Source organism: Mustela nigripes, chromosome 8 (genome assembly GCF_022355385.1).
Source record: "Mustela nigripes isolate SB6536 chromosome 8, MUSNIG.SB6536, whole genome shotgun sequence".
Lineage (NCBI taxonomy): Eukaryota > Metazoa > Chordata > Mammalia > Carnivora > Mustelidae > Mustela > Mustela nigripes.
In genome coordinates, this window is record NC_081564.1 from 31,575,378 (window position 1) to 31,598,630 (window position 23,253).

At 52.1% G+C, this 23,253-nt stretch overlaps 1 protein-coding gene across 3 annotated transcripts in view; it reads right to left on the bottom strand.

Moving 5' to 3' along the window:
* The window catches only part of IMPA2 (inositol monophosphatase 2), a 42,294-nt gene extending 19,859 nt beyond the window's left edge, over positions 1-22,435 (bottom strand). For all 3 annotated transcript variants that reach the window (XM_059409162.1, XM_059409164.1, XM_059409163.1), the window contains exons 1-2: positions 22,111-22,435; positions 6,517-6,650 (exon numbers count right to left, since the gene is read on the bottom strand). In XM_059409162.1, the coding sequence (XP_059265145.1) occupies positions 6,517-6,650; positions 22,111-22,206 (230 nt within the window). In that variant the 5' untranslated portion in view covers positions 22,207-22,435. The remainder of the gene's footprint in view (positions 1-6,516; positions 6,651-22,110) is intronic.
* Positions 22,436-23,253: the final 818 nt, after the last annotated feature.

The window sequence follows — 23,253 nt, forward strand, 5'->3', positions numbered from 1 at the left end:
CTCGGCCTGAGAACACTCACCAAGCACTCAGGACAAGGCGCTTTGAACTGCTTCCGGACCCATCAGAGACCAAGCAGACACCGCGGAAATCTCATCACGGTTTTCCCGGGGCCAGCAGAGCAGTCTGTGAAAGACCAGCTGCTCTCGGAGCCGTCGGCCAGTCTGCTTACTCTGCGGGACTCGGAACACATGAAGTGACGCCTCCACGCAGGAGACTTGGGAAAGCATATGTGGGGGGGGGTGGGCAGTGAATGGGCCGGGGGACAAACATGAGAATGAAGAACACTGGGAAACAGACCTTACAACGCAAAGCTAAACCCTGCTCTAACTTGGGTCTGGAGGAGAAAAGGCTGAAGACAGACGATGAAGAGTGTGAGCAATGCCGGCCGGGGAGCGATGCCGGCTGGGGAGCGATGCCGGCCGGGGAGCAGGGCCCAGGACTCGGGCTTCAGCTCTCCTCCCTCCCCCGGTAGTGCTGTGGCTGGGGGGACTGAAGCTGGACCCAAGGCACTGAGGGTCACCTACCACTGACACCTCCCGGCTGTGTCCCCGGCCTGGCTGCCTCTGAACTGAAGACAGTGTGACAGCGGGAGCCGCCCACCATTCGGGCTCAGCCAGGAGCTGCCATCATCTCCTCAGAGGCCCCTTCCAACCCAGTGTCTGGTTGAGGAGCCCCTTGGTGGGCCACACCTTCCCCTTCATGCTCTGGTGGCCAGCTTGTAGGAACACGGCCAGCCCCGGCTGTGTACTGTCTGGCACCAGTGAGAGTGGCCTCTGCTCCCAGCGACCCCCCCACCGCCTTTATCATTAGTCCTTTGTACACAAGGCCTCTCAGAACCATCCTCACTTGAGCAGAGGCTATTTCCCGTGAGGAACCCCAACAAGGAAAACACATCCCAATAAAGCTCACACAACAGGGCTCGGCACTCTGAGTGTTTGGTCCATGTCTCTGTCACATAACAAACCCAGGTCCACTGAGAGTGGGGCCTTTGGCCCATGTACTGCCTTCTGACCAGGGCCTGGTCCACGGCAGGTGCTGAGCAAACACGTGTTCTATGCGTGAATACCAGGCCTTGTGGAGAGCTTTCTAGCAGCTTCTCACACTATGTCCACGTCTATACTGGAGAAAAAGGAGACCTGAAGACAATAGGTGTTTACTAAGCAGGATAAATGAGTGAAAAACAAGAAGCGTTCACTATCCTCCTTTTGCCATCCGGTGTGTTGTCAGCTACAGCCATCAGGCAGCTGCTTAGCCCCTGAAGAGACCAGAGCAGTCCCCTTACGCTTGGCCTCGAATCGGCCCTGGGAACCACCTTCTCCAGAGGAACCAGGGGTCCTAAGATGTGGCAGCAAGGAACTTGCCGAGGAGACAGACATCATACTGTTGATAAAGGCACTGAGCTGGCAACTTCTCCACCCAGTATGGTACCAATGAGCTACGTGTGGCTGTTTAAGTTTAAATAATTTAAATTAAATGCAATCTCAAAAAACTAAGAAGTTCTTTACTTTCACTAGTCGCATCTCAAGTGCCGTCCTCATTTGCAACACTGAGAAAGAAGAACCAGGGCTGTGCGTTCTGATGTCACTGCTTGTCACCCCAGCACTGGCCCCAGAACCACAAGCCCTGGAGCTCATCTGGGACCACCCCTTTCCATTTCAGGGACTACGGAAGTCATGCCCTCCATGGCACACACCAAGTCGTCTACCTGCCCCTCTGAAAAAGGATCGGAAATCGGTCCGTGTGTGTGAGGAGTGCACATGTGATCATTCTCAGGTTATCGTGTGCTTCCACCTCCCCCCAGCAGCTGCCTGTTGCAGAAGCCCCTGCAGCAGAGGCAGAACACGACCTGACAAATGGCTGTGGTGCAGAGAAAGCCAGGGTGAGCAGCCTGCACCCGGGAGCTTACAATCTAGAGATGCACGGGCCACCACTTCCTCGCTTTTGTTTGCTCCTGGTCCCCTCCTCCTGCTGGGAACTGTGTCCCTGTCCTCACTCCCCTCCTCAGGGTTTTGGGTCTTTTGGATCATGTGATCCAGACAGGCAGGTCTAGATGGCAGATACAGCGTGGTGAAGAGACAGGAAGTCGGAAGAGCCAAGCTAGGCAGGGCACGGCCAGGCTGGGACTCCCGACCACTGCATGGAGGCAGGAGACGGGCGTGCAGAGTCACTGGTGATTATGCGTGGCGTGAGCTCTGCCAAGTTTTCTTAGCCAAAAACTTAAGGAATTACATCTCCTGTCAATGTCTTCTATAGCTACGTGATTTTCCTCCCATGCAGTGGCTTGTGATCATGTTTCCCAAAAAAAGGGTACACACCCTAAAAACATACATATATAGGGATCGAGTGCCAAAGCTCAAGTTGGGTACAAGGTGGATAAAGCAGAGAGATGACTTACCTTCTTTCAAGATAGAACTGGAAGCGACTCGCTTCCAAAGATAAATTCCTGAGAAAGGAGGAGGAATGTGGAAACTTCTTCCGTTTTAAACCTGATTCAGGTGGGAAGCTGGTACCTACTAGTGCTGTGGGGTCTCCTGGGAAGGAAGGGGGAGAGCGCCTCTGCAGGGCTGGAAGCAAACACTTGTGTTGGGGTGCACAGACCACAATGCGCCGAGGGGGCTTCTTGGGACACGCAGGGCCAGGAGGGCTGGCTGCTGGCTCACCAGCACAGCAGGTGGGACGGACAGGGGCTACAGGGTCACCAAGCAGCATGTTTAAAGGAGCACCCACATGCTCCTGTCCACGCGGCTTTTGTTCTGCACAGCATTTCTGGAAGCACTCAGAGGAGCCACACCAAGCCCTGGACTTTCCCAGCAGTGGATCATACCCAGGAGTTCTCATCTCTACTCAGCTGCCTGAGTCAACCCAGGGAGAGAGAGTGTCTGTCAACTCACTGTTTGCTCCGCATCTGTGGTGGCACTTAGGGATGGGGCCTTGGACCGTGTCCACTCCTCTGAGGTACCAAAAATACCTCCCTGCTATGTGAGGAGGGATGTAGTCTATCCACTGAAACCTGACTGTCTTCATGTGGGAAGTGGAGAAAACATTCTTCCGCTCTCTGCTGAAGGAGTGGGGACATCAACTTGGACAGATGGAGGTGTAAAATAACAGACCTTAATAAAAGCACTGGGACACCTACATAAAATCCATAACATCAATAGAAAAGAACAGTCTGTGTGCCTAAATTTAGGGAGCTTAAGGGCCTTTTCATAAGCCCATCTACCGTACAAGAGGAAAGCAGCAACCTGGGGTCAGATTCAAAGATTGGTAACAAGTTAGAATGATATCCTGTTGCATAATTTAACTACTTTTTTTTTTCTTATAGTCCTAACAAACCCTTATAATTTTGACAGCCAAGTGCATCTAGGCCTTTGTTCCCTGGCTAGTTTGTTTACTCTGTGACAAGGTCAGGGTCACCCTTGAGTTCTCTAGGGAGCCAATTAATGCTCCCAGGCCTGGCCAGCGTCGCAGCAGGCTCTGCTGCCCGATGACCTGAGTACCCACATGGTGGGAAAGTGGTAGAAAGCAAGCATTTAGCCAGTGGTGGCCAGCAATATAGTTTTTCCCAAGCCTGGGGCACACAGGGCCTGCTGCAGAGCCTGGGAGTCACCACGATGGACGAGGATGTGTCCTGCCGGGGGGAGCCCAGACCAGGACAGAGGAGGCGGTTGGGTGTCCCTTGCAGCCCCAGCTGCTCTCCTCCCTTTGCCCACACCAACCCAGACAAAAGGGACACAGACAGGGTGTATATAAGTATGGTTCAGTGATGCTACTGAATATTTCCAAAGTTGCAGAACTTGGATCTGACTCAAAATCATCAATTCAAAACAGGTTTAGGCACCGCATAAAGGCAGGCCTGGATGGGGACTGAGCTAATGTGGTCAATGCCAGTCCTGTGCTTTACTGTCAACCTTGACCTGCTGGTTTACTTTCTGTCATTACCACCATACGATGACCTTGGCTGGGTGCCTCGGTCCTGGATGAGGAGGCTGAGACCCTGAGAATGGGTGACTTTCCAAAGCTGCAGACAGTAGAAGGTTTAAATTTTACAGTTCTTTGGTTCAGTGGACTCCTGTCTTCCTGCTCGGGGACCCAGACTTTGGATTTCACAAATGAGCCCAGTAAAATAATAAAACAGGGAGCCTATACCAGGTTGTTTCTTTATTAAAAACAAAATAGTTGTAATCTTTAATAGTTTTGTAAGTGACTAAAAATGGGGACCAGCATACACTCAGAATAACAGGAAATCCTTCCTAAAAAAAGGATGATAGGCCAGTTTATGCTAACTTATTGTTTAAGGGATATATTTAAATACTCTGAATGCGGAAAAATTACAATACGCTAATTTACTATGTGTATTCCATGTTTTCTTGTTGCAAATTTATCAATTTGCCCATGATCTAAAATACAATTAAGTATTCCCAAATTTGTTTAAATCTCATCATTGGCAAAACGAACAAACAAAAAACCAACCAAACAAAAAACCCCACTCCACACTTGGCATAGCTATGTTGAGAAATGATTTCATCTACCTGAGTTTTCTAGGCAAACCAAGCAGAGTAGAAGCAGGACATCCAGGCTTCCCTGAGTTCTGGTGTTGGCCTCGGAGCTGAGAAGCAAGTGGCAGAGAGCCAGGGGTGGCCACGGGGCAGCCCCATCTCATCCCTCCCGGCCTGGCTGGCACGAGCTGGAGGCGGTTTGGGAACCGCTGCTCTAAATCACGGCTTCCTGGTCAGGTGTGTGTATATCTGTCTCTCCCAGGGCTTTTTCAGACACGGAGGCCTGGCATTAGCAGTTTGGAGAAGCACAGGTAGGCCTGGCTCACACCTTAGGCAGGGTCCACTGTTCTGGGTCAATGGTCTTCCAAAGGGCCTTTGGAGTTTGGTGATCCCCCGGCGACCCCGGGCAGCAGGGTAGAGTGGAGGTGGGGGTGGTGGGTTCGATCACTCATACAACACACTGACTTTTATCCTGGGATGTGCGGCAGTGAATATTTAAATACACCTTGTACGAATGGAATCCATGCCCCATACTGACCCAAGAGTGGACCCAAACCACTTAGCAACTGCTGCCAACACACGCAACACGGGTGTAATTTTGGAATTCGGGTTCTCAGGAGGAATCTAACTAAAACCTGTCAGAAGCCTGATTAAGTATGTCTGGTCTACGGTGACCTCTAGGCCTTTACTGGGACCCCACAGAGCCGAGCCAGTTGTAACCTCCGCCTCAGCCACCTGGGCCAATACCATAGAAACCTCAAGTACCAAAACAGTTCCTCAACCAGAAACACTGTGTTGGCTACTGTGGCCTTTTTCCTCTCAAAGGGTTAAAGCAATCTACAGAATTCTTTGGACATTACCATTTAACTTGCATTTCAAAAAGTTAAAAAATCACAAACATTTTAGAGCTCATAAATATTATAACAGATGTCAGGAATCCTGACTTCACACTCAATAAGGAAGTAGGAAATAACAGACGTTCACACACAAAGGTTGTCCACAAAACAAAACAAAACAAACATGACCCATTGGCAGAGAGAATTTCGAAGGGAAAGTTGGTGACCCTGAGATGACCTAACCAGTTAGGAGGAAACATAGAGGAAAAAGGAGGTATGTTTGAATGCCGGCTTCTCCCTTCTTTCACTTAATCATTCACAGGGGGAAAACCCCATCACGCCCACCCTGTGCCAGACGCTGAGGGAGGCCGCCCTCCATGTCTCTGCTGTAAGCCCATCAAACATGGAACCTTACTGCAACCAGTGACCCATACCCAGAAATCCAAGAGCTCCTACTCCAGTCTCCTCTGTGGGGAGAAGGAGCCCTCCCATCGGAGGCAGTGCGTTCCAACTCTCTTCTGCAGAGCTCCAGGGGCAACGGAGGGCCTGAGGACCACCCCTGCCCCTTGCCCAGAGCTCAAGGGAAATTTTCCTCTGAGGCCTAGGGTTCCCTTGGAACTAGAAGCAAAATGCTGTGTATGTATTTGAATTTTCCTGAGGAAAAGATTAATGGTTTGCACTGGATTCTCCACACGGTGACCCCAAAAGGGTTAAGAACTTCTGCTCTAGAGAAGAAGGTGGAGTCCTCATAAGGGCCTTCTAGGATGGAGAGCAGCCTTCCCTGGCGCATAAGCTGGCCTGACAGGGGAGAGCGAGTCCCTGAGAACCAGCAGGAGGGCACCAATAAGCGTGGGCCCAGGTCTACATCCCTCTTGGAAAGTCTGCATGGGGCCACCACGCAGACACAAGCACCAAACATGACTTGCTCCAAGTCCCTCCAGAAACATGTCAAGTGGTTTGGCAGAGGGGAGTAGAGAGCATGTTAGAGAAGTGGAGCCTTTTCAGTATTTGTAAGGTAACAGAGAGAAGTGAGCGTTGTCAAGATGACAGTAAGAGGAATAAGAACATGTCTACCATGCGATCTAAATAAGGGAGGCAGACTGTGAGGCTTCCCGTCCGCCCCCAGTGACCAGCAGTGTGGCACCGGGGTCTCTTCCAGAGAAACACACAGGAACACACCCACCTGTGTGAAGGAAACTTTTTCTGCAGCTCAGAAATAATTAAATCTTCCACGAGGTGATCTGTTTCTGTCACAAGGTCAGCAGCTGATGTTTTTGTGGAGACGCGTTTTTCCTCAGAAAGGGCTTTTTTGATGATCTGAAATAAAAGTACAGGAAAGTAAAGCAGGTAGTGAAGTGGATGGTCTCCGCTTCCCCACCCTCCAGACGAATGCGCCCTCGCCTCCTGTGTACCAACTGAACGAAGCAGGTGGTGGGCATGGGGCTGAGGGCCGCTGGCTGCTTCCATCACAGGCAGGCTGCGGGAGCTCAACACCATACCCAGGAGCTTCTGTTGGGGCGCCTAGTGAGCCTAACTACCCACTATCTTTCCACCAGACAGGTGGGCTCACTTGTTGAAGCTAGCCTGTACTACCTGTGGAGCGATTCTCTGAAGGAAAAGAAAAAAGACCATGAATTTTCATTCAGTGTAGGAGGATGTAACTCACATGCCTTCGCCCCCAAGATTCTGATTCATTGTAAAAACGTATTTTCCCTAATTCACTTTACACATCACATAGAGTAGATCACGCTCTTGTGAATCCAGATTACAAACATTCAAACAGGGAGACCTGGGAGAGGTTAAGAGGTCCTTCACCAACAGGAAGGCACACTCTTCCTCCCTGCCGCTCTCGTCAGGGCAACACCACCCGCCACAGCAGATGCACCCAGCGGCTGGCTTCGGTGCCAGGACCTCGCTGACCCCCAGGTCTGGGCTCACAGGCAGACTACCTGATCCAAGCCTGCTGCGGCCAAATATAGAGGTGAGGCCTGGAAGGCACCAGATCCAGCTCCAGGAACCCCTGGAAGGCCCACGCAGGAAGCCACGTGGAGTGGTTCATCAGTCACAGGACACCTTGAGGAGGACCAGGTCCACTCTGTGAAATAAAAGGCACTCCAGGCACCCCGGGCTTTTTTTTTTTTTTTTAAATATTTCTGTCTGTTGTAAAAGCTCAGTGTTTCCCGCAGCATGACGGCAAAGTCAGGACACCTAAACTCGAATTCAGACCTTTCCTCCAACACTGGCTACCACCTCAAGATGCTGCATTTCTTTCCAAAGCACCATCAGTCACTCAGCTACCCAGACTCCACATCCCCACTTTTTATGCTCCTCACATTACTGCCCCCCCCCCCGAACAGGGCTGAGCCTGGACAGGTTTCCTTCCGTTTTTCATTTTGGTCGCCAACAGATACATATTCCAGAAAATCAGAAAATCTCAAGTATAGTTTTGTAAATACTGCAAAAGACAAAGCATACAGCACTCGTGCATAATCCATTAACATTTCTGCACCAGTCCCCAGACTGTCTGCCACGTGGGGTCTTCCTGGCCCCTCTTTTTACAACACCCTGCCTAGCACTGTCAGGCTAATCTCCTTAAAATGTCAATTTGCACACACTTAAGTTCCTACCAAACGAATCTCCACAGGTTCCGTGTTTATAAATTTGAAACTCCTCAAATCTAACTCCTATGGCACTGCCTTGTTCTCTAGGGATCCCTAAATTTGGGGCTAGTCCAGACCTCCTATCTAGGTTATTTGGCAGTGAGCTAGTATTTTGTATGGCAATTGAGTGTGGTGTGTGTGCCTATGTTTATATGTGCACAAATGTGATGTCTGTGTGGTTTATGCATATGTGATGTGTGTAGCCATGTGGTTTATGTGGGTGCATGTGATGTACGTGGTTTGTGTATCTGTGTGTGAGGTACCTGTGTGGTTTATGTGCGTGAATGGGATAAGTGTGTGCTCCCTGTGTGTGTGGGGAGGAGTGAAGGGAGTGTGTATGGTTGTGTGTGGGGTGTGTATACATATAGTTAGAGGGAAGGAGAGAGGAAGACCAGAGCACATGGCACCAGAGTTTCTCAAACTTTGCTGTGCATGAGTCACCTGAGGTCTTGCTGAAGTGAAAACTGGTCAAGTGGGTATGGGGTTTGGGGCCTGACATTTGCATTTCTGACAAGTTCTGTGGGGGCCACACCAGAGTGGTTGGCCTGAGAGCAGGTTCTCAAACCCCAGAATGACACAGGGTCCTCTGGGATGTTCTGACCTGGTACCACACACAAGTCCTGGGACTGCGACCCTGAGGGGACAAAGGCTTCCTGTTACCCTTGCCCCTCTCTGCACACGTCACGAGCATCCACACAGTTCAACGTTGGGATGCCAACTCTGAACCTTGCAGTCTCTGGGGTGAAGCTAGGGCAATTTTTAAAGCATACGTCAGCTCCTATCATGTTAGTGCTTAGAACTGCCCAATGGCTGCCATGGCTTTTAGGAAAAAGCCCCAGCTTACACATCTCACCTCCCACAGGCCACCCCCATGCTCGCCATGCCTCTGCCACTCTGGTTTTCTAGCTGATCCACACCAAATTTCTTTCTGTCCCAAGGACTTTGTATTTTCTGGTCTAACCAGAACTTCGTGCCATCTGAAATTATCCTGTTTGTCCCTTTAGTTGATGGTATGTCTCCCCAGGAGAGCAGGAGATGCTCTATTTGGTTCTTTGCCACATCCCTTGCCTCTAGAACCATACCCGGCATTAGAGTAGGTGCTCAGAATTCTTTGACTTGTGAAGGAAATACACATCAGACTGCTTGAATAGATTCTGCACATTTTTTCCAACTGGACCATTACTGTTTGTATCAACACTGACCACCTTGGTCTCTTTGTTTAGTTTCACTGTGGGTTTTGGCGACCTGGTGAGAAAGTTAAGATGTGCTCGGAGTCCCCTCCTCTAACCTCCATCCACCAGCCCCACCCCCTGGAGCCAGCCCGAATCTGCTTTATGACACTCCTGTCCACTTACCACACGACAGTCAGCAGGGCTTCCTAATGCCCTGATCTTAATCACACATCTCCCCAGCATAAAGCACTTCATGGCTCCCTGGCACTGAGAACACAAAACCCCTGAAGGTGGCATAACCACAGCTTCTTGGGAGTTGGTCTCTCGCAGAGACTATCTGATCCCCAATAGCCAGTATTCTCTTCTTTTTTCTTGAACAGGAGCCCCAGGTTTAGCAAGGCTCAACAGCTCACATCTCTCTGCCTCTTGCGCAGGGAGGCATGGCCCTGTGCTCTGTCCAAGAGGAGGTGAACGTAAGGGATGTGTGCAACTTCTGAGTCACACCCTTAAAAGGCCACCGTTTGCACACTACTCCCTCCCTGTTCTTTTCCCCTTTGCCACCAGTTGGCGATGTGGCTGTGGCGAGAGGTCAGCTTTGGTCACGTGGGAAGAAAGCACCTCCTTAAAGCAACAAGCGACAAGGAGCCTGGGTCCCTGAGCGACTTCAAGAAGCAGAGCCCCCATTCCCCAGACTTAACTAGGCTGCCGTGGGAAAGAGAAAGAAACCTGCCTTGCTTCTGTCACTGGTCTGTGAAGGAAGCCGAACCAGCAACCTAACAAGCAGGCCTCATCTGACCTCTGCATGCTTGTATCCCCCGCCCCCCGCCTCGCTCCATGACTGCTGTGCTCCAGCCAAAGTAATCATTCACCCTCAAGCCTCCCCCCACAGAACCGCCAGCCTTCTTCTGGCCCATGGGTTCTCTTTGGGACTCTGCTCACATATCACCTCCTCTCTGACGAGTCTCCAGCCTCTGCAGGCAGAGGGAAATCGGCCCTCCAAGTGTGCTGCTAGGGCACTCGTGCAAGCCGCACTGCTGGCCCCTTGCGATTCCACGTTGGTCCATGCCAGGAAAGGAGCCCCGTCAGTCCTGTCTCTGTATCCACCTCCCATGGGTAGACTTTGTGCCCTATGCAGGGCCTGCTCCACGGTCAAGTCTTGAGGGACATCGGAATGAAGATTTCCCAGCTGCCACACACTGAGCTCCTAGGTAACTCAAGTGGAAAGCCTTTTCAGCAAAGGTTCTTGTGAAGCCCTGCTATTTATGCATTTGGTCTTCCAGATCCAAAATGCACCCAACTCTGGTGTGTTGGGGAACGGCAGGCTCGGGACCCGTGTGGGGAGTAAGGGGAAGGTCTGACGGCACCTGGGCACGCTTTCCAGAGGACCCAGACCCTCACTACAAACCACACAGAGGGGAGAGTTATGGATGCAGGAGGAGAGGGGCGAATCATGTGCTTTCTCAAAATATTTCTTGTCTGTGTCTATTAATGTTTATTACTCCTGTGCTACGATCATTTCAATGTGGCATGTGTCACAAGGAAAGCCGTGGAGCTGGCACACCCCGCGTCCCATCGGCAGGGCAGGCCCAACCGCCATCCTTGCTCCTCGGCAACTTGCAGTGCGGTGCTACGGCCAGCCTCCCTCTCACCCGCTGTTGCTGCTTCAGGCCCTGGGTCCCATCCACTGGGATACCTTAACTGCTCCCTCTCATCCTCTGACACGCCCAGATATGCAGATCCCATTTCTGAATGATTTCCAAAACCCAACGCTGCTAACATTCTCCCATGGCCTGCCATCACCTGCTTGTGTCGCTCAGTCTCCCAACTGCCTTTGGCCTTGCTTCTTTGAAGCGCTGTCCGCTCCGAGCACAGCAGCCTCTCCAGAGAGCCAATCTTGCTCCTGGCGCCCCCTGCGGCTTTGTCGGGCCTCCCAAGAGGATGGCAGGCCCCCATCCTGTGGGTGAGGACCTCTGTGGCCAGCCTGTGCAGCACTCATGCCCCCTGTCACACTCAGTCACTCTCTGCTGTTCTCCCTTCCACAGCTTTGTCTTGGGACACGATGTTCCTTCCTCCTGCAATGGCCGACCCCGTTTGTCCTGGAGGACCCTGCTCCCATCTGGCTCCTCCAGGAAGCTGCCTATGGATCCCTCCGCCCACTCACCCTGGGTGAGGCTCTTCCTCCTGACTCAGTGGTTCCCACAGTACCAGGCACATCTTAGTTAGGGCAGACACACATCACTGGAAGGCACCGCCTTCTAGATGCTTCTGGAGGACAAGGAGCTCTGCCTTCCATAGTAGCAGCTCTAGGACCCAGCCCTCCCTCACCAGGCAGGCCCCACCAGGCCCCACCCCACTTCCCACAACAACCCCCATCCCCCTCTCCAGCAAGGCAATAGGCATTGTGCTGGGACTTTACAAATGGGGGCCGGTGGGATTTCCCAGTGTGGGGAAGCTCTATAAACTAGCCTCCCCCCAGTTGCCCATGACTTGGAAACGCTAGCTCTTCTAGTACTTCAGGGAGGAAATGCAATTCTTACTTGGACCCATTTCATAGCATCACTGGGGAGCCCCGACGATACCCCCACAATGTGGAATCACACAGACCTGAATTCCAGCTGGGAGACCGGGGGTTGGGGATGGGGGATCACTGAGCTTCTTGGAGCCCTAGTTCCCTCACCTGTAGTAACAGTCACACCTCAGACACTGGGTGCTTGTAAGAATTTCAGGAGGAATCCTATGTAAAGGTCTTGGGACACAAAATGATGTCCATATATGCAAAGACTTGCGCCACCCTGTTGTTTTTGAGGACAAATATCTGAGGGACTTTATGACTTACGACAAAAAACCAAAACCTGTACACAATGTACAGATCTCAGACAGGATGACAAAATAATAGGTTAGGAAAATTTTAACTCATAAATGTTCCTACCCTGCAAGAAACAGCCGTTGAGAGAAACAGCCCAGCCTCTCCCCACAGACCCATTCCCTGGGGCTGCCAGGACAGGTCCCTGCCACAGCCCTTTACCACAGTGATTTTCGCTCCTAGAATGTAAATATTCTCATTCTGCCAGCAGTAAGTCAGTGCACACTGTTTTTTTTAATTAATGTTTTTCAGCTGCTTGCCAATGAAGCACACACTCCACGGACCTCCTGGCCTGGGTCTCTCCCTCCAGATAACATTCTGTTAATGTGTAACACAGAAGGCATGGGCTTTCAGTCCTGAAGCCTGACTTCCAAATGGAAAAGAAGAGAGACGCCATCCGCTTCGGTGTCAGCGGCATCATGCGGGGTCCTGTCCCGATGCCTCCTTGTCTGTACGCCATCTTGATTCTGTGCTCCTGTCCCAAGTCTGCTGCACCATCCGTCAGTCTCCCAGATCCCAGAGAGACCCACCCGTGTGTGCCCCCAAGCCCAGGGAACAGCTCGCCTCGAGAACTCTGCCGGAAGTACGGCTTCTGAGAGACTGCAGGTCTTTCCTCTGTTGGATCGGGAAAACGTGGCTACTGGGGGTGTTGTCCTGATAGCCCCGACTGCACATCTCAGGTTTAGACAGGTTCGAGCACAAGTGAGTGTGATCTGATGGTTCAGCTTACTGTTGACTTGACCGGTCCACGGTAGTCTGGGTTCTTGTGCAAGTGTTGTTCTTGGATGAGAGTAACACTTTAACCAGGAAAGCAGACTGTCCGTCCTGATAGAGGTGGGCCTTGTCCCACTAGTGGAAGGCCTGAACAGAGGGAAAATCCTGACCCTTCTGAATGAGAACTCTCCAGAGACTATGGTTGACTTCATCTGTAATATCGGCTCTTCCTGCCTGCGGCTTCTGAGCAGGTCCCTGGCTCTCCCTGGGTGTCCAGGCTGCCGGCCCACCAGAACTTGCTGGCCTCCAGTTGGTTCTGCTTCTCTGGAAAACCCTAAGACGCAGGACACTCTGTAAAACCTAGAAAGTGAATTCCATGTGGCTCTCGTGTAGCACAGAGGTCAGCAGGTAACATCGGCTAATACCTCACTAATGAACTTTAATCACGGGAAAGAGGAGGAGCTGGTTAAAGCAGAGGTGGGCCAGGGACACCAGATTCCCTTGGGCTCCTAGGCCAGCAAGTCTCACAGCTCTCCAGTGTAACTGCCTCCCTCTTCAGCCTCACCGCTAACTTTCTTCCAACTTGCCATCGCTACTTTCTAAACTCCAGTCACCCCCTGCCTCCTGTCTCCCTTGCACCCCAGTGCTTCCACACTGGGTGGCGCCTGGCCACCTCATGTGCCACATCTTGGGGACACCTTCACTCATACTGCAGCAACCTTTTCTGTGTCACCAGACCCTCTCCACCTCAGGCCACTCCTTACAAGGGTCCAAGGTTTTAGGCTGGGCCCTACCAGCAGGGCAACCCCCAGAACCCCAGCTACTGCATCCCCATGGCCAGGTCATCCCCCTGCCAGCACTCACACCGCCTGGGGGCTCACTCTGTCCTGGCACAATTCCAAGTAGTTCACGCATATCAACCAGTGAACCCTCACAGTAACTCCCACACAGTAATAATTCTCTTCTCACGTTCCAGTGAGGAAACTGAGGCACCAAGAAATGAGGAAAAGTTGCCCATGGTCACAGCTGTAAATGCAGGAAAAGGATCACACAGCAGGTGCTCCCAGTCTTCCACGGCTGACTGGGGCTGGTCCCCCAGGGATCCCTCGTCGCTGTCCTGTGTGGAGCTCTCAAGCAATGGAATCCACCCTGCGTCCTGAGCCAGAAACCCACAGGCTCTCCACAAGGTCTCCGTCACCTTACAATTCATGGCCAAGGCTGCCCACCGCACTACCATGGGGACTCACCTTGGTCAGTCTGAGCAGGACAGCCCCCTGCAACCCATCATCCACTAAGGGCCTGCTCGTGCCCCACCTAAACCTCACCCACCCACTGGTTTGACTCTCCTCTTCCATCTCAAGCTTTACCCAAGGTGACCTCCTTGCCATTCCCAAGTGCCACCCTTGGCTTTCTCCCCTCAGGGTATCCATCTTCTCTCTCTGCCCTTACCCCTTCACCACCCCCTACCCTCCCCAAGCCTGTCACCTATCTTCTCTAGTGAGTCCCGCTTTTCCTTTCACAGTCACAGGGCAGGTATGACTCCTTTCAGGAAGCTGTTCCATCTTCCAGGGCCTGGGAGAATGGCCATCACAGCCATCCTGCGGGCTACCGTGATCATCAGCTGAGGCCTCTGTCCCAGGAGGCCTGGGGGTGGGGGATGGGGGGCTGCAAGGCCCGCTTCATGCCCAGTGTACCATGCAGGCAGCCCAGCACTCCTCTGGCCCCCTGGGTTTGGGAGCTGGGACAGAGGGCACAGAGACCGTGAAACTGGCTTAATACATGGATGGGACACACCCCACTGCTGAATTCTCCCCTCATTGCCCACGGGAGATAAACGTGAGCCTGCCAGCCTTTGGTTCCAGCCTCATGAGGCCAAGAGACGGGGAGAAGCCTGCATGTAGGAGTCCCCTTCCCCTGATGGGTCTATTTCAGGTAACTAGGGTCTATTATCAAATTTTAAAAACTGACATTGGTAAAATGGGTGTTGCAGCCAGACAGCCTTTTACCACATGTGTTAATTCATGGGACCACTGCCCAATCAAGACACAGAACCACTCCATCAACACCAAGATCTCCCTCCTGCTGCGCCTTATAGTCACACTCCTCACCCTGCCCCTTCCTCATGTGATCCCCAATCACTGACAACCACTAACTTTTCCATCTTTATAATTTTCGTGTTTGGGGACTGTTACATGAATGGAATAGTGTGTTACTCGGCCTTTTGAAACTTGGTTTTTTTTCCCTCGGAGATCCATGCAAGTTGTTGGGTGTATCAATAGTTTATCCTTTTTTATTTCTATGTAATATTCTATGACGTGGAAATATAACCATCAGGAGAAACTGGATAAAATCTGAAACTAGACCTCTCTGTGCTATTTCTGCAATTACCTGTGAATGTATAATCATTTTACTATTAAAAGTTTTCTTTAAAAGTTCCTTGGGGGAGAAAAAAATCCCCTTCTCTCCACACTTCAGGGTCTCTGGGCTGAGCTCCCCCAGCCAGCCCCCCAGGCCTAGGGCTGGGGCTGGAGGGTGGGCAGCGCTAGAACTCACCAGCATCCCTTCCACGTCTAAGTGGTGAGATTTCAGCCTACTGTCTTCTCCACTAACGAGTGCCCATTTGGGTTAGCGAGTAAGCATCTCGGGCCATGAGGCTGATTTACCTCCATGTGGGAGTGACGCCAGCCTTTGCTTCCACCCCTTTAGTAAGATGGGGGATTTCACGGGGCTCTTCCCTCCAGCGCAGATGCAAATCCCTCTGAAACAAAGGGCTCCTTCTCATCCTCCACCCCAGCTCCCAAGTTAGCAGAGTGGGCAGAAGAAACAAGCCTCTTCCCCTACCGCAGCATACAAGGAAAACAGCCAGTTGGCCTCGAACACAGGGTCAGAGAGGGATGGGCCCTGGACACTTGGGCCACATGTGCCCCCAAAGGGGCAGCTGCTACTCTGCGCCTGCCAGTTGTCTCTCTCGAGCTCTGTCTTGGCTGAGATTTCAAATGTTGGAGAAAGTTTTACAACTGTAAGTGCAAACTGACTCCCACCTGTGGAGCCGGGCAGAAAACGGAGGCCAGGACCTGGGGCACAAAATGCCTCCTGGGGTCAGGGGAGATGAGGAACAGGAGGTGGGCAGTGGAGAACTCTCCACCCACTACTCCCCTTCCTTCAGTGGCGGACACATTGAGCCCCAACGGGAGAGGAGCAGGGAGTCTCTTTTGAAAGAAATGGGTGACCCATGACCTCCACACTGACATCCGGGAATCTCCCAGAGAAAATCTCGGAGCTTGACTTGGGATCATCCCAAGGTGGAGTCCGTGGGTGGATGAACCTGCTCTCTCCCCATCCAAAGACCTGGCCTGAAAGCCCATCCCAGGCCAAGGTCTCCCAAATGGGTGTCTCCACCCTCAACCTCTCCTCTGAACTCTGGATGCAAAGGCAACACCTCCATTTAGAAATCCACCAGCAATTCAAGCCTGACGTGCTCGAAACACACTTGACTTCTACCTCCAAACCTGTTTCTCCTGCCGTTTCCCCACGTTGGGAGATGGCAGATCCATTCAACCAGTTTTGCAGGCATCCCTGCCCCTCCCTCCCTCCCCCCGGCCTCCACTCCAACAGCCAGCCCGGCAGCTCAGCCTCGGAAATGCAGCCGCTCTACCGCCTTCTTCGCTGCATCCCAGTCAATGCACCCTCATCTCTCACATGCACCATGTGAACAGCTCCTATCAGACACCCATCCTGGTCCCCCAAGGAGTTGTAGGGCCCCACACAGCAGGGCCCCACACAGCCGCCAGGGCGGGCTCCCTGCTGCCCTGTAGGGCCCCGGATGGGGACTGCCCAGAACTTCCTTATCACACTCAGAGTAAAGGTACAGCCCTTTCCAGAGTCACTCAGTGAGTGTTTGTTCAGTGGGGGAATACATTTTGAGGCAGCATTTTAGTGCCACCATTGTAGAAACAGGAGCTAGCCAAGCCAAGCAACACATGAAAAGGCACTTAGGCTCATTAGTCATTTCGGACGTGCAAATTAAAACAATGAAATACCACCTCAAACTCATCAGAATGGCTACAGTGGAAAAGACAGACAACCCAAGTGTTTGTTAACCCAAGATGTGGAGCAAGAGGGGTCCTAACCCGTGCCGGGAGGCGTGGAAATTGGTACATCCACTAGAAAACCACCTGATGGGATTTCACACCTGGTGACGCAGCAATAATTTCACTCCTTTTGTTAAAATACTGCCAGCAGAAATGGATACAGACATAACCACAAGACACATGCGGGAATGTTCACAACAACACTATCCGTAAATAACTCCAAGCTGGACATTATCCTAAGTTTCCTCAAGAGCTGAGTAAACAGTCACTTATTCACATAACAAAATACAGCAGTGGTTCTCAACGTGCTGTCTCCAGACCAGAAACATCTTGGGAGAAATGCTAATTCTCGGTCCGGCTCCTCACCCAGTGGGTCAGAAACTCTGGGGATGGGACTCAGTCTACCTTAACAAGCCTTCTAGGTGCTTCTGATGTATGTGAATGTTTGAACATCCCTTCTCCACAGCAATGAGCCTGATGGGTTTGACCACACTGAGGAGATTACTAAAAATTCTGTTGGGAAGTCTGGAAGGTGACTGCTGGCAGGTACACGGAAGGCTAAGCAAATGAAAACAAAACGGAACGAAACCAAACAAAACTTGTTGTTGTTGTTGTTGTTGTTTTAAGGGAAATACGAGTTGCCTCAGAAAGAAAATACATAATACAACTGTACATCCGGCTCAACTGGCCATTACAGTCGTGTGGTCATCAGAATGTGAGCCTGGACAACGATGGACCCGATCAGGTAATGCAGCCACACAACATAATAAACACAGTGTCCAAAACAGATGACTCAAGAACGAGCAGCGTTAGCCTGTGATTTAGGAGACAGGTGTAACTATCAGGAAATGAAAAACAGCCATGTCTGGGGAGCAGCACGAGGATGGTGAGGGACTGGGCACTGCTGTTCTCCACACAGTCCTCTCAGGAGGAGTCCACTGACCGAGTTCTCTGTGTGACTAACTGATAAAAAGTAAAATCCCAAATCAGAAAGGACAATGGGTTGGCAAAGCCAGCCAGACAAGGGGGTGACACTGGTCAGAGCCCACCAATGGGCACTCTCTGCCCTGGGGAGTCAGAGGTGGATAGGGAGCATCAACATTCAGAGCACACCGCAGGGAAAGCACACCAACCAGACCAAGCACAGGCATGATGAGGAAGGTCACACGGGAAGGGCCGTGAAGGAAAGGGCTGGGGAACTGAACCCTGGAGGGAGGGTACAGTTTTCAAGGAGCTTAAGAAGAAAGGCAGGAAAATACAGTGTGTGTTTTGAAAGCACCAAGTAGTTCGGTCTGGCCAGCCAAAGGGCTGGTCCACACAGGGGCTGCGGGGACGGCACCCTGCCTTCTCAAGATCGGGCTTTGGGAAGCAGTACCCGCAGGGTACGTAAGGCCAACTGGAGAGCCTAGAGGTCTAGAGCGCTGCGTGAGGACGGATCCTGGGCTTCCACTTTCTTGTCCTGTCCTGAGATTTTGTTCCCACCAGTCAACAGAGATGAATTTACTGTGAAGCCAATGAAGCTGGGGCTCCAAGGCTGCAGCGGCCCTCCCTGAGGCTCTGCGAGCTCCTTAGCACAGTGAACGCCTTTTTCAAGTGTGTAGAAGTCAGCTCATCGAACTGCAGATGTAAGCACTGTCTCTTTCCACCATGACCTCCATTATATTTTGAGTCGGGTGGCACTGGAGTGGGTCCTGGCACTTGGCTATAGGCGAGTGGAAATGAAATTTACCTTGAGCTTGATGGGAGATATATGCTGGGCTTGCCGTTACACCTGTCTGTAAGTTATTATTAGCCATCCTGTGGGGGAATGGCTTCCAGAAATGCTTCTACTGTCCACCATGCGGACTGACTTGGCCTGGGGACATGAAGGGCAGGGCCAGAGGAACGAGTGTGCATGAGCTGTGGCAACTGGCACAGGGGATCATGAAAGAAATAAGCAACCACATGGAGCTAGAAGCCAGAAAAGTCTTCCATCTCTTCCAATTAACATAGAAGAGAAAACTGACAAGATTCTCAACTTTGACGGCAATCCTAAGAATCTATATAACCCTACCCAATAATCAATGTGAAGCCTAAACAAACTTTCCTAAACTATCAATACTCAATTTCAATTAGTCGTGCTACAGGACAACTTGAACTTATCATTCTATTGGCTCTATGGAAAAATACCACAAAATCCTTGTCATTCGAAGCCACAAAGAGCATGAAGCCAAAAATGGGAAAAAAGCATTAGAGAAGATTGAGAAGCAGCTAAAGAATTATTTTTATGCATCTTGTTTTATTGGTTAGCATCTTAAGATTTATACTGTCATGATCTTTCTTATTCCAAATAACGTTTATACTTAATTTTGAATTTGTAATTTTGTGTGTGTGTGTGTGTGTGTGTGTGTGTGTGTGTGTATCCCCCCCCTCCCCAAGAGGGCTCCTAAACTATCTAAGCTTCAGGCCCAACAAAACCGGGATCTACTCCTATGGGACAATGAGAAAAAGCATTACTTCTGCTTTTTATCTAAAAAAAAAAAAGATATTTTTTTTAATCTAAAAAAGATAGTTCCGTTCACACATCAAAGATGATAAACACCCATTTCAATGAATATTACTATTTGTACTTGTGGTGGTGATACCAGTGGAACTAAAGTCACTGTCTTCCCCAAAGCCCCACAGCCGGGGGTGGGGGTGGGGAGACACACGACCTGCTCCAGTGGCCCCAGCATGGCTGCAGGAATGGGTGGTGGAGAGACAAGGAAGAAGGGAGAAGGAGCCAGGGAGGCCACTGTGGAAAGAGCAGCACTTTGGGGCAGGTGGCTTTTGTGAAGACCTTAGGATGGGGTAAAGGGGCAGTGGCAGAAAAGTGTGCACGGTTGCCCTGACCCAAATCTATGTCTGAAAGATGAAGGGCCCCGACATTTATCTCTTGGGAGGTTTCTCCCCACCCTCCATGCCCCCAACACTACTTTCAGCATATAGAACCCTCAGAACTCAGGAATTCAGCACACAGAACTGTCTCAGGAGCAGCTGAGAGGAACAAACTTAATAAAATGGCCAAACTTTGGGTACTGGTGAGGGGGTGGGCATGCTGGGCCACAAGGCCACTGTAACTGGGCCAAATACTCCTTTAGTTAAGGAAGATTCAGAAAAGGATCACCACTAACTACCTTTGCATGCCTCTTTGGTCTATCCTCTGGGCTAAAGACCAGATTTAAGGTCTCCAATCAGTACCCCATTCCTGTGAGAACATTATTAAGACAATCTGTCCCACTTTACACAGGTTGCAATGACCTTGTGTGGCTTCTGTTTGTTCCAGCCATAGACCATTCCAGCCACTCTCCCCTCCAGTGCCCGGCAGGCAGGAAGCATCACATAATGCCCAAGAGGGAGCCCAGGACTCCAGGCTCCCTGACCGGACTCCTAATGGCAGAATCTTTATTTTACCCCTCCCCCACTCTCAAAAAAAAGTTCTTTTGTTGTTGGCTAGCTGTGAAAACTTAAGATATCTCTTAATAAGACCCTCAGAATTGTGCCTGTCATATTGCCACTTCTATATAAGCATCTGTTCAAGAAAATAAATGTTTTAAAGACACTTCTGTTTCTTCAAGGATTTAAATTTGAAAAACTGCAGAAGCCCATAACAACTCACCAGGGTTTACCGTGTAGGGTCAGAATCCTAAGCTGGCTTCTCCTAAAAGCCTCAAGGAAGAAGAGTTTTATGGTAGAACCTAAAAGTTACTAAATATCCTGATGATGCTCACTCTGGAAAGGAAGTCAGGGGCCTGAGAGGGAAGGAGGGGGAAAGCAAGTGCTCTCTGCCCATAGTCGATCTGCTTTCCAGGAAGAATGTTTGTCCTGCAGCTACAAACTTCCGCATTCTAGGACTTAAGGTCTGGGGGGCTCCTTTTCCTATAGGAAGGAAAGGAGACAGAGCCACAGGATGAAATTTCACAACCCACCTTTTAAATCTTGCCTTCCTTACAGGCTGAATCTGGCATCCTTCAAACCACAGAAGGAGGTCCCTCCCACAAGATGTGTCTACTCATGTGTTGACCTAAGTTTTAAAGGGGATTAGAGGATTCACACCAAGGTAAAGCACTGTCCACCAAGCACGTGACAAATTCAGGCTTGGTAACAGCCTGACTTTCACACCAAGGAAAAACCAGCAGAGCATTTTCATAGTGCTAGACCTGAGAAAGAAAATGCTGTTTGGATATAAAAAGCCAATCTGCTCACACTACTACTTCTTCAGATCACCAGAACACAATCACGAACCTTAACAAGGCAGGAGTAACCATCTGCCGACTCTAGCCTGGCCCTGACCAGTCCTGGGACAACCACCATCGCACATTCACTGCACAAGGACCTGGATCCTACAATGTGTCTGGCACTGCTTGGGGTACTGAGGAAAAGGTGGAGAACAAAGTGCAAAAATGAAAGTGAGAAAAGAGGAGCTGCACTCCCTTTTCAAACTCAAGTCACAGGTTCTCTTTGGCTATGCTGCTTGATTTTCACCCTCCTTCTGGACAGCGTTAACAAGTTCCTCCAAACATTGAGTTGGAACCACTTTGCAGCTATGGGCCTGAGTAAGTACAGATTCGGGATGCTTGAGGAAAGACAAACAGCAAGCTCGCCAGATCTCCTGCGGCAGGGGTTTAAACCTGGGGGTAACCACACTCACGTCCTGGCAACAGGATCTATTCAAAGGTCCTTAAAAACAAACAGCTTGGGCATTCAAGCCTAGGAGGGCATCTTAAATCCCAGGACTTAACTAGTCTATATATTTTAACCTACTCTCTCCGACGCAAAGGTCAGGTCACCTACAGTTAGACATTCATTTAACTGCTAAAGGACAGCGGCCGTGTCGGGCATGCTTCATGGGGGGTTGCCACCGAAGAAAGAGGTGCTCACCTCTCCGGGCTCCTGGGATGGAGAAGGTAAAGGGACGGTCCGTGCAGTAAACCAACACAAAGACTTCTTTCACCATATTACGGCCCAGCACCTTCGGCCCGCGGATACCAGACGCCCACCGCACGCGGTCAGGCCTCGCCGGACTCCCTCTGCACCCGCGGGCCGCTCCCCCCGGGGCGTTAAGCCCGCGGCCGCACGCTGCGCCGGCCCGGCTGCCCAGAGCCCGGGAGGGTCTCCTTCCCGTCCCACAGGACTTCTGCTCGGACTTTGCTTAGTTTTCAGTGGGCACCCAGCGGCCAGAGAGCCGCCCGGCCGGGTCCGCTGGGACTGTGCTCGCTGGGACCCTGCCGGGCGGGGGAGGAGGACCGTGCCGCTCACCTGTCCCGCCCGCAGCGCCAGCTGCACAGCCGCCTCGAAGCACTCCTCCCAGGGGCCCCCCGCGGGCGCCGCCTCGTCCTCGCTGCTCGGCTTCATCGTGGCCTCGCCGGGCCCCGCCACCTCTAGCTCTCGTCGCCGGGCCACCACCGGCTCCCGCCGCCCCGAAGCCAAGCTCAGCACTGCTTCCTTCCAGTCCCGCCACTCCGCGCCTCGGCCTCCACCCGCTCCACAGCTGTACCCGCGGGAAGGGCGGGGAGAGAGCCGGGGCTGGGGGAGCCGCGCGGCGCGTCCCGCGTCCCGCCCCGGCCCTGCCCCGAGGCCCGCCCCTAACCCCGCCCCCAGCTCTTTACCCCGCCCCCCCGCCCTCCTCTCGGCCGCACCTCCCACCCATCGCCCCCAAGGCGTCGGTCCCCCGCCCCCTTCCGGCCCATAGCCCCGCCCCCAGCACTGAGCCCCGCCCCTCCCAGCGAGGACTCCGGCGTCACGGGGAGCCCTGCTCCTCCTCGCCTCGGGTCCCTCTACCTCTGGCCCGCCCCTAGCCCCACCCTCCTCCCAGAGCCGCTCCCCTCCCCGTCGCGCGCCACCCCGTCTCTCCGTTAGGCCCCGCCCAGAGATTGGCCCCGCCCCGCCCGCTCCTCGCTGAACGCCCCCGCCCTCTCCGAGCTCTCCGTGCAGCTTTGGGTGCTGGGGACTGTGGGCCTCGGACAGGAGCATCGGAACAGGACTGGAGCAAGGTCTCGGGGTAGGGGCCGTGAGCGCCCGTGGCCACGACTCCAGCTGGGCACCGGTTATGCAAGGGGCCCCCATGTGTCTGCGCCAGTTGCGGGCGCCTCCGACCCTCCCGTCGGGTCCAGGCGGTCGGCACGCACGTGGCCCGAGGGGCGGCCAGGCTGAAGGAGCTTCCTTCAGTAACTAACGGGTTGCTCTTCCTCTGCCGAAAGCCATGGGACGCTGGGGTTGTCTGCCTGCTCGGTCACCCGCGGGCGCCCGCCCTCACAAAGCGCCTGTGTTCCCAAATGTTTGGATGCAAGCGAAAAGCCTTCACCCCAGCTAAAAACCACACACTACGGTGACAGTGGGTTTTAAAAACTTGTCTGAACTCAGAACTCCGATGTTGAGCCCAAACTGTGACTAGTCTTTATT